The sequence below is a fragment of the Apiotrichum porosum genome (genome assembly GCF_003942205.1).
Source record: "Apiotrichum porosum strain DSM 27194 chromosome Unknown scaffold_9, whole genome shotgun sequence".
NCBI lineage: Eukaryota > Fungi > Basidiomycota > Tremellomycetes > Trichosporonales > Trichosporonaceae > Apiotrichum > Apiotrichum porosum.
In genome coordinates this window covers 106104-123847 of record NW_021167116.1, presented here as the reverse complement: position 1 = coordinate 123847, position 17744 = coordinate 106104, and the positions used below count along the sequence as shown (strand labels likewise).

Sequence of the window (17744 nt, the reverse complement as noted above, 5' to 3'; positions counted from 1 at the left end):
TGATGCTTCATGTGCACTTTTGTCTACCGATTCTTTGTTTCTACCTCTACGACGAGTCCAAGCCGACGTCCTGCCATGACTGGCCCAGGCGTTCCGTCTCCGAATCGATGCCCGAGTCGTGGGATGACTCGATACCTCCAGAATCGACATCCGAGCTGGACTCTGTCTCCGACTCGGACGGCTGCTGGAGAGCACCAGGCGCGGCGCCGAGCCGCTTTGCACGCGTGACACCGCCGCCACACCGGAGACACGTCCACTTGTCCTCGCTCTTGGCGTCGCGCTGGGCATGCTGTGCGAGCTCGTCCGCGATGCAGTAGTAGCAGTACTTGCACTCGCCCCAGCAGTCGGTGACGGCCGGGACAAAGATACGCTCGTCGTGGTCGCCCTGTTCCTCTTCGCCGGCGGCAACGTCGAGCTGGGGCAGCTCAATGTCTGTTCCCGGGAGCGCGACGCTCGCGCTCGTACGCCGCAGGAAGCACACGGGGCACGTCGAGGCGGGAATACCGGCCAGGGCACCGGCATGTGCCGCTGCTGGGGCCGGGGCGCCGGCCTTGCGTGCGGCCGACGAGACGGCGTGCGCGTCCGACAGAGCCTGGTAGTCGATCGTGGTCGGCTGGCGGAGAAAGGCCGTGACGGGAGCGACAACTGTGGCCGGGTTGATGGCCGAGGGGAGTGTGGGAATGCGCGGGATAGCGAAGAGGAGGAATTCCTGTATGGAGTTTAGCGATTGGAGGACAAAACGTTAACTCACGGTCATGACGCCCCACACGAGCTGTCGGTTCATGTACTCGTACGAGACCATGCGGGCAAGACGCGGTGCCGAAGGGACCAGACGGAGGCCGAGGATACGCATCAAGAGCGAAGGGTACTTGCCGTCCCAGAGGAACCAAGCCCAGCCAGCCAGCTCCCAGGCGCGGGCGGCATTCTCGATACGGACAAGCAGGTTCCACAGCTTGCGTCGACGGTCATGAGCAGGCAGGTCAGGCCATTGCCGCGACAGTGCCGTGCTGCGAGCACGCGTCAGGAGGTAGCGTGGGAGGAGAGGTGGGTGGAGGACGAGGTAGAGGAGCAGCGAGGAGCGTGTGGCTGCAGTTGGTCAGTTCAGAGTTGGTTGGGTTGGTGTTGGGGGGAGGACCAGGCGGACATGGCCGGCACTCACGTCGTCCGGCCCGGCGCGACGATGCCAGACGGAGGTTCTGGAGTGCGGCGCCGGGACTCGCTATGCTGGGACCCAGGACGCCGACACCAAAGCAGAGGAGCTTGAGGAGGAGCTCAATCTCGGGCCTAAAGTCCGGTGCAAGCGATGGCTGCTGGTGTCAGCAAAGAACGGCCGTCTGTCTAGACGTTTGGCAACTCACGCGCCAGCGGTGGATTGCACGCTCGACTCCCTCTCCGAGCATCTGTGCGATACCGTCATCGAGGCTGTCTGCGTCTACCTGGTTGACCAGAGGTGCTCGTGGCTCGTAGGCCCTTCGCAGTGGTGTTGGGACCGACGGCCCTGCCTCTGTACTCATCGATAGAGAAATGATATGGTGGAGTGGATGGAAGGGACGAGAGATGAGCAAGAAACCGAGACATGGAGAGGGATCTCTCAGTGGCTCTTTCGGCCCCCTCATAGCCGACGCCGGGTGGGCGGGTGTGTTTCCTAATGAATTATAAGATATATACCTCCGTTAATGCCTAAAATACCTCCGCGTTTAATCCAACCTCCATTTCTAATGCGCCACTCAATCGCGCCAGCCGCAGTGACACAATGTGCCAAGAGGAGATGGATACACGGATTCGATTCCATTCACGACATCTTTATAACAACAACAGCCGTCATCGCTATCCGTCTCGATGCGTCTCGGCCAGCTCGCGCTGCTCTTGGGCCTTGTGCAAGGCTCGGCCGCGCTCTGGCCGTTCAAGCCAAAGCGCTTCACAGCCGAAGCATTCATCGACGCAGGCCCGTTGGGTCTCGACGATGCCGTCAGAGGCCGCGTCCTCGCCATTGGAGATATCAACGGCGACCAAAAGTGAGGGGGAGAGGGAGGGTTTGCAGAGACCAGTGCATATGCTGACGTGTGGTGCAGCTCTGACTTGTTTGTGTTGGACCAAGATGGCAAGACTGTCCACCTGTATCTCTGGCAACGTGGTGCGTAGGCGTAGCGACTTTGGGCAGACTCGAGGGATGGCTGTTCAAGACGCGGCGCTCATCTTTCCCGTCGCGTAAACCCTTCGTTGCTGATCTGGCAGACAACTTCAAGTACACCCATGCGTCAAGCATCGCGTTCCCGCACGATGTCGTCAATGTTGTGCCAGCCGACTTCAATGGAGACGGACGCCTCGACCTGCTCGCCATGATGACCGAGGGCGCCAACGGCGGCGGATGGTGGGGCACTCCTGGCGCTATGAGGACCGACATGCGTGTCGTTCTTGGAGGACCAGGGGGACTTGGTGAGTTCAGGCTTGGGATGGAATATGTCTGACGGCCCACAGACTCGGGCACTGGTGACGTTTGGGACCTCGATCCCGCAACAGAGGCCCAGCCGATTGTGTTTGACGATGACGGATCCTTGAGAGCTTCCCTGCTTGGCTATGTCAAGACAGATGAGGGACCAGCTCTTCGTTCATGGCGCAATAATGGCACGGCGATCACCCTTAGTCGCTCCATGCTGTGGCCAGACGAGAACGTGTGCCAGCTGGCTCTGCCCCACTCGTCCGCGTTCGTCGACATTGACGGCGACTGCCAGCCCGATCTCGTCCTCCACTGCCGTCACGCACGAGCAAACGAGGGCAGCCTCCAGGTGTGGCTCGCAAAGGGCGAATCTGGGTACGTCATGTCCAAGCGGATCGACTTGCCGTCCGGCAGCCGCGCAGTGACGTTTGCGGATATGAGTGAGTACCCTACCGACTAAGCGACGATGACATGGCCGCTGACAGTCCACCCACAGACCGCGATGGCGCCCTCGATCTGGTGTTTGCTTCCTGCAAGAAGACCATCCCCTCCACTGGTGTTGGAACCGGCTGCAGCATCAACATTGCCTACAACGTCCAGGCTGGTGTTTGCTCGAGCGAGACCAGCCGTTACGACTCACACGGCCGCCTTGGTTGTCGTGGCTGGGGCGAGCTGTGCAAGTCAGACCCTGCGTTTAACTTTGACACCGACCCAGAAAGCGACGTGGGTGCTGCTCCCTTGGCATGTGTTGACCCATCAGTATTTCACATCGATCCCCATCACGGACCTGTTCCCCGGCGACGATGTCCAGCTTCTCGTCTCGGCGCCTGGTACCAAGGATATTCCACTCCCCCCTCGTGCCGGTGATTTTGACGTAGACGGTTTCCCCGACCTCCTCGTAACCGTCAAGAGCGGATACGACACCAAGGTCAAAGTCCTCCACAACGTGCCGTGCGGCAAGGGTGTGCCCGGATGCACCAACGCGCCCAAGGGTGCCCGTGGACTAGTCGTTGGCGGAGGAAAGGGCTGGGATGCCCTGGACAGGATCACCGACGCAACTGGCGCGAGCTGGATCGACCTCGACGACGATGGGTCGCTGGATATCATGGTCCAGCGATCTGGCAAGCAAGACAAGGAGCGCGTGACTTTTATCCAGAACAACTTTTACCACGACGCCTTCTTCCTCAAGGCGCAGGGTGGGTTTTGGCAACCATAGTGCATAAAACTGACGTTCCAGTTCTGAACGGTGCATGCGAAGGCACATCGTGCGACCCGTCAGACGGCGGCAAGAGCTACTCGGGCCGTGGTGCCAGCTATTCTGGCGCTTCCTTCAAGTTTACTGTCTTTGATACTGGAGGCACACGCCATGCCCAACAAGGTGAGCTTGCCCCTTTTGTGGCAGAGCTGACAGAAAGTGCCCCAGTTGCCCCAGACCTGCTACCATGCGCTCCACTCGCCACATACCTTCATTGGCCTGGGCCGTACCAACAACTACATCGAGGTACGTCTTGCTTTTCCTAGAGATTGTGCTGACAGGTAGAATTTCTTCGCAGGCACATCCGCCTGGGAGGACTCGACAACCCAGCTCGAGTCGTTGATCCCCAACTCGCAGGTCATCATCAACCCACCATGGCCAGCAAAGGCCGATGAACCCAGCCCACCAGTCACGCAGCGCTCCAAAGAATGGCGCGTCGAGCTCTTCCTTCACCCGGGCGACTGGGTGCCATGGGTCGCTCTTGCCGTGGCAGTGACCGTGGTTGTTCTTGGCATAGTGGTGATGTGGCTCGGCGAGCGTGAGAAGCGGGAAGACGAGACGGAGCGCAGGCGGGCGCTGCACGCCATCAACTTCCAGGCATTGTAGCATCTTTACACGAAATAGGCCATTTTAGACTTGAGGGGCGGGGCCGAGTGTAAACGCGAGACAACGAGCGAGGCTAGGGAAGCGTGCCAGCTCGGCTCACTATGGCGTACAAACCGTCAGTGGCACAAGGTGGTGATCGCAAGTAGCGGACAGTGGCACAGGACGATTGGGCGTCATCGACCAAGCATCACAGCGGTTGGGTGAAACGTAAAACAACCAGAGGCACTGTTTATGTATCCAACGTTCAACCACAAAACAGGCCAGGAGGAGTCTGCCGGCATGGTCCACAATGCATGGAACCTACCACCAAACGGTGTCCCAAGCACACCAAACATGTGTTGCAGCCAGAGCTGGTCCATTGATGACTCTTTGGTCGGTCTCTCGGGATCGTGCCTGCTGCATCCGGCGACGAGTCTCGGTCTTCATCTGCGCGGAAAGAGCTAAAGAGAAGCGAACGCACGCGACGCGTGACTTCGGAAAGAGAATGAGGGTGATGGCCCGGCCCGCACGTTTTGGCCAACGTCTCCCCTCGTTACCTCGTCTCAAGGCCAGGCGATGGGCCAGATTTCCCAGGAGATACACTCTGGGGCTAACCTGTGTGAACAGCACGCCCACCCGCTACACGGGGGCATGTCTATGCGATGAACCATGAGGCCGAGAAAGCAGCAGTGCAGCAGTCGGTTTCATGGAGCTGTGGCCCACGGCCGCAGTCGTTGTACTGTTGGTGTGCATCGCTTCCGCGGCAAACCGGCCACATGCTAGATTAATGAGGCCAACGGATTAGGCTCAAGCTGCGGGTTGGATCCATCCCATTGTGAAAAAGAGAGTCGCTGGAGAGTCGCTGATAGAGCTGGTTCACGGACCCTTGGGGCTGTACATTGAGGCTACTGCGGGGTGTGCCATATACCGCGATCCATCTAATACAAGGCCTTGCATCGCACATTAGCACATCCTTGTCAAAGTCTGGAAAACACAGCTCACAGGATGCTACATGTACCCCAGAAACTATGCACGTGCACTGCCAGCTGGGCTCATAGCTCGCATGGCAACCCGCAAGAGAGGCCAGATCAGATAAATCAACGATATCGCGCTCCCTGAGTTACATCTCGTCATCGACGCGTCCGGCCGTGAAGGGGGTCTCGTACAAGGTCTCCGTGTGCAGCAGACCCATGCACGTCTGTCGAGCTCCTCTCGGGGCCTTGTGTCACCGGTGACGACAGCCTAACACCTTGTACACGCAGTTTGAGGTTGCTCCACGACCCCCGCACATGCCACCCCGACCAACCCGTCCACTATCCAGGGATATCGCAAAGCCCATATGTTGCAGGTTTCGTTCCCGTCATACCCACATGTTTCCATCCATTGAGGTTTCAAGGCCTCACTCTCTCTCCACCCGTCTGAACACTTTAACCGCGCAAAGCTGACCGCGGAAGTCGCCGCGTGTCAGTCTGACCAGCAAAGGGAATGTGCCGAACCGTACCTACCAGGACGGTCCGAATGTGCCATTTTTGTGCTATGAAGGGCTGTCAGATCGATCCGCCCCGCAGCAGAAGATGGCAACATGTCACCGTTTCACTGGTGGTCTCGACGCGACATGCTGATCGGCCGATGCAACGCTTGTCTCGCCCGTTGTGCTGCCACATACAGTTCACACACCCCACCTCACAGGCGCACGCGCAGTCGGGGCAGCCGTCCATATAAGACAGCGAGAGGGGTATGGCAGTTGTCTTTCAACTCGCTGCTTCCTCGTCCGTCCCAACCCAACAACCTCGAAAGGCCAACTCTGTGAGAAGGCCACCACCCACCCAGCACTTGCCAAACCAACCACTGTACCTCCAACTACCCCACATTCTTTAAACAACAATGGTTCGCCTCTCTGCTTTCCTCGCGGTCCTCGCCGCCGTTGCCGCCCCCGCCGTTGCCGTTCCCTACCCGCAGGACGCCGGCGCCGCCTATGGTTCGGCTGCCGTCGCTGATACGTCGGCCGCTGATGCGACGGACGCTGCTGGTGCCGCTTCCACTGGTGGCACCGATGCCGGCTACACGCCCACCGACGCCGGATACTCTCCCACCGATGCGCTCACCAACGGTACCGCCGTGGAGACGGGGTCGGCCGCGAACGGAACTGTCATGGAGCCCACCTCGATCGACTCGGGCGCGGTTCCCTCGTCCACCAAGAAGTGCAAGAGCAAGAGCAAGACCAAGACCTACACCCCCATGGCTGGAGCTTCAACTGTGCCCGCCAATGGCACGGACGCGGTGGCGGCAGAGACTGCGGCTGTCAATGGCACAGACGCTGCGGTCACAGCTGCCATCTCTGCTGCGACGGACGGCATGGCATCTGGGACAGACTCGTCAGCGGCAGCTGCAACCGACGCTGGCGCCGGTTATTAAGCAACCACCCATCTCACCGCCAACCCAACACAACCAAGCGCGGTTAGATTTCGACCTTCATTTTGGCCTGGTGCCACCTTTTTTTTGTATATGACGCAAGCATGCAGTATACCTCTTTTTACAGACGTTGCAGGTCCTGAAGGGATACAAGAATAACAGATGTTGGGCCTCGTCCACACTGATTTCTCGGCTAACATGCGACTCGAAGGCAGAACATGGGTTGATCACCCGCCTTTCGAATCTCAACGGAAGGAGCAAAGCCACACGACAGATCTCCATTGTTCAATACTGCATGGTCACAGCTACATTCCATCTATCTCCTTATGCAAAGACCACAAAAACCTATTCAATGCGCTTGATGAACAGCACCTTGCTCTGGTAGTCCTTCTCCTCCCAGTTGAGCTTGAGCCCAGAGTTCGCCAGGACCGCACCCGAGTACGTCTTGCCGTCGATCTCGTATGTGGCATGGCGGTCGATACCGGCAAAGTAGAGTGGTGGCGGGTACTTGTGAACCCTAGCCGCCATGCAGTACGCCAGGAGCACACCGGCGCTGGCATCAGGCAGCATGTAGAGGGCTGCCGGGTAGTTGCTGTCTCCGGGCAGGGCAAGGCGGTACATGTCGCCCTTGATGACATATGGGGACACCTTGTCTGAGAGCGCGAGGATGCCATTGATGTCCTTGCGGTCCTCCTCGCCGAGCATCTGGAGGTCGAGCTCAAAGCCAAAGCTACCGCCCATCATTGCAACATGGGCGCGGAACTCGAGTGGCGTCGTACGGTGAACCTGGTGGTTGGGGACAGCGGAGATGTGCGCGCCCATCGAGCTCGGGGGGTAAACGAGCGAGGTGCCAAACTGAATGTGAAGGCGGTCCAGCGCGTCCGTGTTGTCGCTCGTCCACGACTGAGGCCAGTAGTAAAGGAGGCCTGGGTCGAAGCGGCCACCTCCGGAAGCGCACCCTTCCCAGAGGACGTGGGGGAAGCGCGTCGTCAGAGCGTCGATGACGCGGTACAAGCCAAGCATGTACCCATGGGCGGTCGACGGAGAAGCAAGCTCGTGAATGGCCCTGTTGTTGTCCCACTTGACATAGGAAATGTTGGCCGAAGCGAGGATATCACCAATCTTTTCAATGATGTAATCCTGTACCTCGCGGCGCGAAAGGTCGAGAACCAGCTGGTTGCGCTCCTCAGTACGCTTGTGGCCGCCTGCGTGCAGAACCCAGTCCGGGTGCGCCTGGTACAGCTCGGACGTAGGGTTGACCATTTCGGGCTCGACCCAGATACCGAACCGGAGTGTCTTGTCAGTGCCGCGGACTGGCAGCGAAGTGACGCGGTCCACAAACGATCCCAAACCGTCCGGGAAACGGTCCGGGTTGGGGACCCAGTCACCCAGGCCAGCATTGTCCTGGAGGCGTGGACACTTGTCGCCAAACCAGCCGTCGTCCATGACGTACATCTGGATGCCGAGATCGGCAGAGTCTTTGGCTTTGGCGTAGAGCTTTTCGTCATCAAAGTCAAAGTACACACCCTCCCACGAGTTGAGGAGCGTCGGCCGCGGCTGGTGCGTCCACTCGGACCGGCTCAGGTGGTTGCGGTACAGGCCGTGGAGGGAGCGGCTCATGCCACCAAGGCCATTCTCTGAGAAGACGGCGACGCACTCGGGCGTGGTGAACGACTCTCCGGGGGCGAGCTTCCATTCGAGGTGAAGGGGGTGGAGGCCAATGTTGGCGCGGACACTGTCCAAGACGAACCGCTCCACGTCGACCGCAAAGGAACCAGAGTAAATGAACGACAGGCCATACGCTGGACCGGTAGTTTCTGTTGTGTTTGAGCCGACAAGGGCGACGAACGGATTGAAAAAGTGCGACGAGTAGCCAGCGAGACTATGGAAACTGCCTGTTAGCATTGAACTGGCGCATTTGACCTCACCCTTGCGTGCCGGTGTTGACCGGGCGGCGCTCCTGGTTTGCCTCGCGGCTCCAGTCTCCAGAAAGCTGAACCATGTCCCACTGACCCGCGTCGAGGTTGAGCGTGAAGCTCGAGGCACGCTTGATCTCGGCGTCCTGGGTGCCCTTGTTGTGGATGGTGTATGAACGCGCAATGGCGTTGTAGGCAGGGAAGACAGAGTAGCGGAGGGTCACCTCCAGGTTGGACTCCTTGTCGTTGAGCGTCACGAGCAGAGTGGTGACATCGCCCGCGTCACCAAAGGTGGCGGGCAAGCCGTCGAGCTTTGGCTTGCCAGCCACAACCTCATAGCCGGTGTACTGGAAGTCGGTCACCGTGTGCCCCGCACCTGTGCGAATGTGAATTGCAGGCAGATGAAAGTCGCCACGCCCTGCGTCTGGCAGCTCTCGCTTCTGGTTGCTCTGGCGAGTAGCCCAGCCGGAAAAGTGTTCAGGTCCAACCTCCGTGGGCGGAACCGCGGCCGGACTTCCAAAGTGGTCATGGACAAGGTCTCCCGTGTCGTCCACATGGAAACGGTAGTTGGCGCCTTGCGCGTTGAGTGAGAACACTCGACCGTCCGCCTGGATGCTCTGAGACTTGGGCGCTGCTGTGTAAGCGGGACTCGCTTACTGCTGAACCTACTGCCGTTGTGCTGAATCTGGGTCATGATGTCGTGTGTTCTGAGAGGGTGGGATGGGAACGGGAATGTTGTGAACAGCGCAGCACTTCTAGTGAAATGCACGTCCGGCCGCGGACCGAGATGAACAATGCAACCTCGTCATCATCCTGACCGTCGTGGGGTGGTGACGACGAACATGGACCAGTGGCGCGACTTGGCGGACCGAGATGGCCGACATTGGATGTGAACGAGTGCAAGCAGTGGTGTCGCTCCTCGTCTGCGTTGAGGCGCTATCAGGAACCAGCTCGCCGACCTGCGGTTACCTATGATTGCCAATGCGTCTTGTTGACGACCCAAAACAATGCCACAGATCCAACGGAGGGTGGGCAGGATTGCCAAGTTTGCCAGTTTTGGTGGTGCCTCACCCGCCGTTTACCGGCTGATATGCTTCTTCCCTGGCACCGAACACGGCCCGGTGACGTCACCGGCCCGATTGGAGACTCCGCTCACAGCCGTGATCACCACACGCCCACCGGCCGACAACGCTGGCACGCTGGCAAAAGACGTCCGGCGATCGTCGCCGCGACTCCATGCATGGCTGTCGTTGTGGGGGCTAGCCAACGTGCCTTGTGTCCCCCCAGGGCCAAACGTCGGGGGCCCGGGGGGCTTCGCCGATTGCTGATGTGACGACTGCGGCGAAAGACGTTCTAGTTAAAGGGACGCACTTTGCCATCCTCAACCGTTTTCTCAACCCACAGCCCTCTCCACTGCCCAGTGCCACAATCTCCACAGCAACTTCAACCCCCATCCCCATTCCTGTCTAGTCCCATCTCGCCTCATTCGGCCTTGTCGCAATGTCGGACGAAAAGCCCCACGACCACCAGCTCGAGCACGCGATCTCAAACCACGACATCAAAAACCCTGACGTCCTCGAGATCGAGGCCAAGGAGGCGCTGGCCACCGAGCATGCTCTCACCACTGCCCAGGCCGTCCGGGCTTATCCGATGGCCATTTTCTGGTGTTTGATGGTTTCCATGTGTGTCATCATGGAAGGCTACGACACCATCCTGTAAGTCTGCTCTATTTTTATTACTTTTATTTTCTTGTCTGACAGGTGCCTCAGTATCGGAAACTTCTACGCCTACCCGGCCTTTGCCAAAAAGTACGGCCAGTACATCGACGAGTCGGGACAGCACCAGCTCTCTGCAGCTTGGCAGGCCGGTCTCGGTAACAGCTCCGGCGTGGGCTGCTTCTTCGGCGTCCTCATCAACGGATTCCTGGTTAACAAGTTTGGTCAGAAGCGCGTGTTGCTGGCCTCGCTCGTCGTCCTCAGCTGCTTCCTCTTCATCGTCTTCTTCGCCCCCAACATTGGCGTTCTCGCCGCCGGTGAGCTGCTCTGCGGTTTGCCGTGGGGTGTGTTTGCTTCGTCGGCCCCCGCCTACGCGTCCGAGGTCCTCCCCATGAGCCTGCGCATCTACCTCACCTCGTACACCAACATGTGCTTCATCATCGGACAGTTGATTGCCGCCGGCACGCTCGCCGGCCTTGTCCACCGCACCGACGAGTGGGGATACAGGATTCCTTTCGCCATCCAGTGGGTCTGGCCTGCCATCCTCATCCCCGTGCTTTCGTTCTCGCCCGAGAGCCCGTGGCACTTGGTGCGTAAGGGTCGCTTTGAGGAGGCAGAGCACTCGCTCCGCCGCCTGGTACGCAAGTCGGCCGGCATCGACGTCACGGCCACACTGGCGACGATTGTCCACACCAACAACCTCGAGGTTGAGCTCTCCGCCGGCACCAGCTACATGGACTGCTTCCGTGGTGTCGAGCGCCGCAGGACCATCATTGCCATGGTGGCCTTTGCCGGACAGGTCCTTTCTGGCTCCAGCTTTGCCTACAACTCCACCTACTTCTTCCAGCAGGTCGGTTTGACGACGGACCAGACCTACAACCTCAACGTGGGCGGTACCGGCATGGCTCTTGTCGGCACCCTCATCAACTGGTTCTTCCTCATGCCATACGTTGGTCGCCGCCGCATTTACCTCTGGGGCATGTTCACCATGTCTCTCATCCTCTTCATTATCGGCATCCTCAACGTCAAGACTCACGATTCGACCATCGGCATGACCCAGGCTGTTCTCACCCTCGCTTGGACCTTTGTCTTCCAGCTCTCGGCCGGCCAGCTTGGATGGGCCCTTCCCGCCGAGATGGGCAGCACCCGCCTTCGCCAGAAGACCGTCTGCCTCGCCCGCAACGCCTACTACATCATCAGCGTCATTGCCGGTGTGCTGCAGCCCTACTTTATGAACCCCGCTCAGTGGAACCTCAAGGGTTACACCGGCTTCATCTGGGGCGGCACTGCCTTTGCCACGTTTGTCTGGTGCTTCTTCTTCCTCCCCGAGACCAAGGGCCGCACCTTCGAGGAGCTCGACTGGCTCTTCGCCAAGCGCACGCCCACACGCAAGTTCCGCACCACCGAGGTCGATGTCTTTGACCACGAGCAGCGCAACACCCTCGCGGTCGCCACGCCACACACTGTCTAAGAATTGGGATTGGTCTGAACAGAAATAGGGCTAGGTCTCCGACACACGCTATCTGGGGGTGTCGTGGGACCGAGGTTCATCAGATAGGAATGCACGTTTGTAGTAAGGGATGCGATAAGCTATTGGTTCTCGACGATTTCTGTTCTGCACATGCTGCCATGCTGCATGGTTACCTAGTGGAAACAAAACGAGATTTCGTCCATTATTTTGCTGTCTTTTTTTTTTCTTCTCTCTTTTGTTGGCCATTATTTCAGCACATCATTTGTAGCGAGCCATTGGAGAGGGGGGGTAGGTCACTGGGATCACTGGGCTTGTTGTCTTAGCTCAAAATGGAACACCTCTACACTGTAACTGGATGTCACAGGCTGTGCCACAATCCGTATCGTACCACGGGAACCTAGGAAGGTTCTGACCAAACCTAATTGGGTTTCACACGTATACATGAGCTAGAGAACAGTATATATAACCAGAGCAACTGTATCCTTGGTAGTTCTCTAGCGAATGTATCATCTCCTGTCTACAACAATACGTTCTCTCAACTAGTACTACCACTGTGGAACCTCCTCTGCTACAGCTAGCCGTCCCGCTCTACCACCAGGTCGACCTGTATCGTGTCCCTTGACACTGGACCGCCAGCTGACCAGAGCCCACGGTCCAGTTGTTTGTGCGGAAGCCTCAAACGCACTCCTCTCGTCGCCCACTTTGTTGTCGGTTAACACGGTAAAGAGAAAGCCCCACACATGGTCATGTCGGCCGGTGGCCTCGTGAACGGACGTTGAACGTACGAGAAGTGGTCGTCAGTTCGGCGTGGGCCTCCGACCGAGCCCCACATGGCTGCAAACGTGATTACGCCACATGGTTTATTATTACAACGTTTTCAACGCACGAACGGGAATTTTTGGGTGGCGGCGCACTACCTTGAATGTGCTCAGTGCCAATTGTTGTGCCCCCAGCCATGGCTGTTCCCATGTCGTGGGCCCAGCGTAAACCCCAGCCAAGTTGCCGAGCCAAGGTTGCAAGGAGACCATGAGACCACGCGAGAGATCTGATTGACCGGCTATAGCCCTTTGCCAAGTGTTCGAATCGAGCGATCGCTTGGGGGGCAGAGGAGAAAACGGGAATCCTCCTGTTTAAACGGCAACAGACGGACTGACCCATCGAACGGGAATCTGAGGGCCATCTTGGAAATGGCGGAAATGGCGGATGTTCCTGGCAGCTGCGGGGCCTCCGGGTTCGGACGGCTCTCACTCCACACAAAGTGCATCGAGTGTCGCCCTCCGTGGGGGTTCACGTCCTTTGTTCCTCTTTGCACCATCATTCAACTCATACGCTACCACTACGACCACACACTTCACACGATGGCAACAAGCGATGATGGACGACTGGTCACACAGCCAGAGGACCAACCTGCCGACTCTACTAGCCTGGACCTCCCCCGACGTGAGTGCGCTTGCCATGTGAGATGGGTCTACCGCTGACCATTTCCCAGGTGCTTGTGTAAGTCCTGGCTCTACCCTGCCGTCCTGACAGAGCTCGCAGGACGAGTGCCGCAGAATGAAGATCCGTTGCATCAACAAAGAAAACCCACCATGTTATCGGTGCCGCTCCATGAAGCTTACTTGCGAGTTCAATGCCGGGCCGGCAATCTCACGCGGGGGCGTTGAGCAAACCGAAGCCTTGAAGTCTACCAATTCGTGAGTTTTGACCCCCGCTACATCATGCTGATAGCAAGCCGACTCCAGGCTCTGGAAGACAACATGGGCGGAGTTACACAAAAGCTCGATGACATCTCCACGGCTCTACACCGCATAGCGGCATTGTGTCCCCCGATCGCACCACCGTCCGCGGCGGTGACCGAACCCACATTCTCCCCGCATTGTGAGTGTTGGTCGTGCACTCACTCAGTCGGCTAACCTCCAGCCTCCACATCCATTGGATCAGCTTCCTCGGCAGCGTTCGGTATGTCTGATTTGGCGATACCACCTGCAAATCGGCCAACCATGCGCACTTCCTCGTTGTCAGCTAGCGTCAGTGCTGGCATGCTATTGCGAGACGAGGACGACACTGAGGGCCATGATCCCGTCGAGATGGCCATGACATTCGAACCGTTCCGCCAGCTTACGCGGCTGGAAGAGGAACGTCGGCTGGCCGCAGACGGGTGCTCGCCAGGGGACAGCGTGAGGGCTAAACGGAAGCGTTCCGAGGCTGAACCAGACGACATGTCGCTGGACCGCGGGCCGATTCGCGACCGTGGTTATTCCCTTGCCAACCAAAGGGATCCCGTCTCATTGGGTTACTGTTCTGAACAGGAGGCCAAGACGCTGTTCGATGCGTTCTTCAAACACGCACATCCCTTCCTGCCCATTCTTGACCCAAGAGTCGACACATGGGAGAGCTTACGTCGGCGCTCCCCGTTCGTTGTGACCGCCATTCTCTGGGTGGCATTACGGGCGCGGGATGGCTGTCGACAACAATCGGCTCTCACACAGCAGTGCAAGGATCTCGCGGAGATGATGGGTGAGTTTTGGTATACTTCTCTCGCCGCTGACCCTGTAGCCCGCTTCACGCTCTTCTCACCGATTGCCACGCTGGAGACGGTTCAAGGCCTAAGTGCGTCTCTAGCCCCGAATACTAAACTAACATGTCAGCGCTCCTGACAGCATGGGGTGAACATGGATGGCGCACATGCTGTCATGCGATGGCTCTTGCGTGAGTGGAATCTATCGGCCAACGCTGACCCTCAAAGTGTCGACATGCGACTCTACCGCTGTCTGCAGCACCTCCAAGAAACGCGCCTAAACTCGCCAAGGGAGGAGTGCATGTCTGAACGGCAGCAGCAAGTGGTTGCGGGAGCACGGCTGTGGCTTGCCGTAAGTGGTGTCCAGGGGGAAACATACTGACGCCTCAGGTTACGAAACAGAGCTACGAGTGAGGGGATTTGGAAGATGGGACACTGACACTGCACCAGAATGTCGTACAACCACGCCCTTCCCGTGCAATTCGCTGATGCCGGGAATGAGAGGACCATGTTCAAACGCGAATTCCTTGACCACCCACTTTCCAACGTGTATGACAGCCGGTTAGTCGTTTCTTGCGAAATCCTGGAGGTGCGAGAGTGCATCTTTCGACCATATGCGCGAGCAGGTTCCTGTGGAGTCGAGGAGATGGACTCTATGCTGCGAAAAGTCAACAAGGGTTTGGACACCGTCTACTCGTACTGGTTGGACTATTACCGTGAGAATAAAAGTCGGTGTGCAGTTTATTGACGTTTTCAAGGCTCCGTTGGTTTGCCATCAGACCACTTTTTGGTAAACGAACGTGAGTGACACCCGTTGGCAACGCTGACCCTCGTTATAGTTGGCAGCCAAAAGGCATATACGACGTGAGTATAAAGAGGCATGCGCCTTCCTAACAGCACCAGCGTCTTTTCCAATTCCGTCGCATGGTACGGTGTGCGCACCAAGAATGACGTTGTTCTCCTCTCCGCCGAACGTCGTGAATGGCTTGCCTCTGCCATGCGTTCTGCCGCATATGCCTTGTCCTCCATCGGCGGCGGCAAGCAGCAAAAGGATTCGGAATATGGAAACCACAACTTTCGTGAGTCCACAGGGCTAGCTGGCAAGTGCTCAAGCTCCAGATGTTGTTATTGTGGTCACGGCCCTGTACCTTATCCGCATGATCGAACTTCTTCCAGATGTTTGCAATCGTTACGAAGTCAGCCTTGACATGGACAAGCTGCTGCTCAAGCTTCCAGATTGTAGGTTCCTTGATGATTTCTTTGCGTTGACCCAGATCCCGCGCACCCCTTTGGTGACCTCTTGTCGGCTTCCGTCGCGAAAAGCAGGCGAGACGGTGTACTTCCATTCACGGTCGACAGTGACGAGGTTGCTGCAATTACACCCAACCTCGCAGAGGCGTGGCCCACCGACACTATTCCTTGGATGAGTGAAGGCAACATTCAAGACGCCGACTTGGGCAGCTTTGCCAACGCCATATCGTCTGCAACGTGGCCTACCGTACGTCCAAATGGTTGGGAGTCGCTAACCTGCGTAGGACTTTGAGCTCTGGATATCAGGACTGGGTGATGCGTAGACGATGGTGGTGATGTTGTTGGGTACGGGAAGCAGCGGTGCAGTCGTTTCAGAACGACCGCCCCGGCCTGCCAGTGTGCCGGCCCGTCGCCTGCTTACATAGGTGACCAGGCGGTAGCTGCTACCCCCCCCCCCCCCCCCCCCCCCCCCCCCCCCCCCCACCACGGCCACCACGCCAAGGAACGATATGTGGATCGCCAGGCCCGGCAGGATTAGCTGCCACTACAATGCAAAGCGTGTGTGGGAATGGAGCTTCGCAAGAATTGCGCCAAAGGTGTGGTGCCGAGATAATGGATTAAGGGGCAGACTTCTTTGCGATAGTCGTGTGACCTGTGTGCGTGCGGCTCGCGCCAACTCTCACGCCGTTCGGCGCAGAGACACGCCGTGTCCGTCGATGTGGCTGCTGAGAACAACGAGTGCGGATCAACTTTGTGCCCAGCGTTAAGCAGTAGCAACAACTTTAGGCCGAGCGGCTCGCCGGCCCGGCCGTCATTAGGGGGTTGTCTCGTTGGGAGCTGGGCTAACTAAATGCCGAGCGGCACGAGCGACTGGCGAGCACCACTATCACCATCCTGTATGGAAAGCAACAAAAGCACCGGCCGGGAGAGGACAGCCATTCCGCAACATTGCGCCGTACATCCGATTCGTACATCCCGTGACCGGTCGGTGCTTCGGCGCCGGCCGTCCACACACACCTTCCGTACAGCGACCGAGCGATCGTGTGCTGCTCCACAGTAGCGGCTGCTTTGGCACATTCGGTACATCTCTATCCCGCCCCGGCGGCTGCCTCGTGGCTCGTGAAGTGGTGTGCATGGTGTGATGACGCCCGCAATGTCAGACGTGCCGCCACCCACGGCCCGGCGATGGCCGTGTGGTGACCTCGGAACACGGCGGGGGCTGGCGGCCCGGATTGGTGCGTTCCACTGGCATCTGAACGTCACCAACGTCACCAACTTCACCACTACTCATCGTTGTTGTGCTTTCTGATTTTGATCATCCACGCCCACCATGGCCGCCCTTATGCAAGACAGCGTTGTGTTGTTTGTACGTAACAGATAACGATTCCACCTGACAGGCGCCAGGGAGACTCTCTTACCGCGGCCGTCAATGTGAATGGAACGCTAGACTTTCGCATGAACAGTACGTCTCTCGTTGTGGAACGCTTCGCTAATGGTCTGCAGAGGTGTACTCGCGCCGTCTGGACATTGTAAACCGCGGTTATGGCGGCTACAACACCCCCATGGCCCGTGACATCTTTGACGACATCTTTGCCAAGCGGGACACTCCAGCGACTCCCGTCCGTCTCTTGACTCTGTGGTTTGGCACGAACGACTCTACCCTCCCGCCCAACACGCGTTATGTCACTGTGGAAAAGTTTGTGGAACACATGGACTTCTTCCTCGAGTCCTTTACATCACCAAACTCGCCGTACGCCATCGCCCATGGACCGCCACTGTCCATCATCTTGATTACGCCTCCCCACCCGTACCGCACTCCCGAGGGGATGGAGCCGATGGAGCAGGAGCGGTTTGACCGCCTCAAGCAGTTCCGCGATGCTGTTCTGGACATTGGCAAGCGATGGAAGGCCAAGGAGGATGGTGCTCGGTGGAAGATTGCGACCATCGACTTCTGGAGTGTGCTCCTCAAGGCGGCGGACGGAGACGAGGACAAGCTCAAGCCGTTCTTCCTCGACTATGTCCACTTCACGGCTGAGGGCTACGTTGTTCTTTGGGACGCTGTTAGGGAGGTAATTGGCACCGAGTTCCAAGGCCGGGGCATCGACTGGCGTGAAGATGATGACCTCCCCATGACACACCCTTGGTAAGTACTGCAGCAGTCATTTGCCGAGAGACTCGAGCTGA

General features: G+C 58.2%; 7 protein-coding genes across 7 annotated transcripts; 5 read left to right on the top strand and 2 right to left on the bottom strand.

Annotated features, from left to right (window-relative positions):
* Positions 1–46: 46 nt before the first annotated feature.
* Positions 47–1514, bottom strand: PEX2 (peroxisome assembly protein (Peroxin-2); the record flags this gene model as incomplete). The annotated part of the gene is made up of 4 exons (XM_028624576.1): positions 47–709; positions 752–1086; positions 1160–1307; positions 1359–1514. 4 exons carry the CDS (start codon positions 1512–1514, stop codon positions 47–49), a joined length of 1302 nt encoding a protein of 433 aa, XP_028474744.1.
* A 325-nt stretch (positions 1515–1839) lies between these two features.
* On the top strand, positions 1840–4298 carry EHS24_009286 (uncharacterized protein; the record flags this gene model as incomplete). Its single annotated transcript, XM_028624575.1, has 8 exons — positions 1840–2015; positions 2073–2134; positions 2236–2436; positions 2479–2877; positions 2934–3160; positions 3198–3633; positions 3675–3938; positions 3991–4298. 8 exons carry the CDS (start codon positions 1840–1842, stop codon positions 4296–4298), a joined length of 2073 nt encoding a protein of 690 aa, XP_028474743.1.
* A 1863-nt stretch (positions 4299–6161) lies between these two features.
* Positions 6162–6692, top strand: EHS24_009285 (uncharacterized protein; the record flags this gene model as incomplete). The annotated part of the gene is made up of 1 exon (XM_028624574.1): positions 6162–6692. One exon carries the CDS (start codon positions 6162–6164, stop codon positions 6690–6692), a length of 531 nt encoding a protein of 176 aa, XP_028474742.1.
* A 342-nt stretch (positions 6693–7034) lies between these two features.
* Positions 7035–9299, bottom strand: EHS24_009284 (uncharacterized protein; the record flags this gene model as incomplete). Its single annotated transcript, XM_028624573.1, has 3 exons — positions 7035–8571; positions 8618–9236; positions 9275–9299. 3 exons carry the CDS (start codon positions 9297–9299, stop codon positions 7035–7037), a joined length of 2181 nt encoding a protein of 726 aa, XP_028474741.1.
* An 806-nt stretch (positions 9300–10105) lies between these two features.
* Positions 10106–11791, top strand: EHS24_009283 (uncharacterized protein; the record flags this gene model as incomplete). Its single annotated transcript, XM_028624572.1, has 2 exons — positions 10106–10320; positions 10375–11791. The coding sequence occupies 2 exons, from the start codon at positions 10106–10108 to the stop codon at positions 11789–11791; spliced, it is 1632 nt and encodes a 543-aa protein (XP_028474740.1).
* A 1358-nt stretch (positions 11792–13149) lies between these two features.
* On the top strand, positions 13150–15883 carry EHS24_009282 (uncharacterized protein; the record flags this gene model as incomplete). Its single annotated transcript, XM_028624571.1, has 15 exons — positions 13150–13231; positions 13281–13288; positions 13331–13485; positions 13524–13669; positions 13712–14401; positions 14440–14500; positions 14538–14661; positions 14700–14719; positions 14760–15037; positions 15089–15109; positions 15149–15173; positions 15213–15388; positions 15429–15548; positions 15584–15807; positions 15845–15883. The coding sequence occupies 15 exons, from the start codon at positions 13150–13152 to the stop codon at positions 15881–15883; spliced, it is 2169 nt and encodes a 722-aa protein (XP_028474739.1).
* A 1007-nt stretch (positions 15884–16890) lies between these two features.
* Positions 16891–17707, top strand: EHS24_009281 (uncharacterized protein; the record flags this gene model as incomplete). Its single annotated transcript, XM_028624570.1, has 3 exons — positions 16891–16926; positions 16965–17022; positions 17064–17707. 3 exons carry the CDS (start codon positions 16891–16893, stop codon positions 17705–17707), a joined length of 738 nt encoding a protein of 245 aa, XP_028474738.1.
* Positions 17708–17744: the final 37 nt, after the last annotated feature.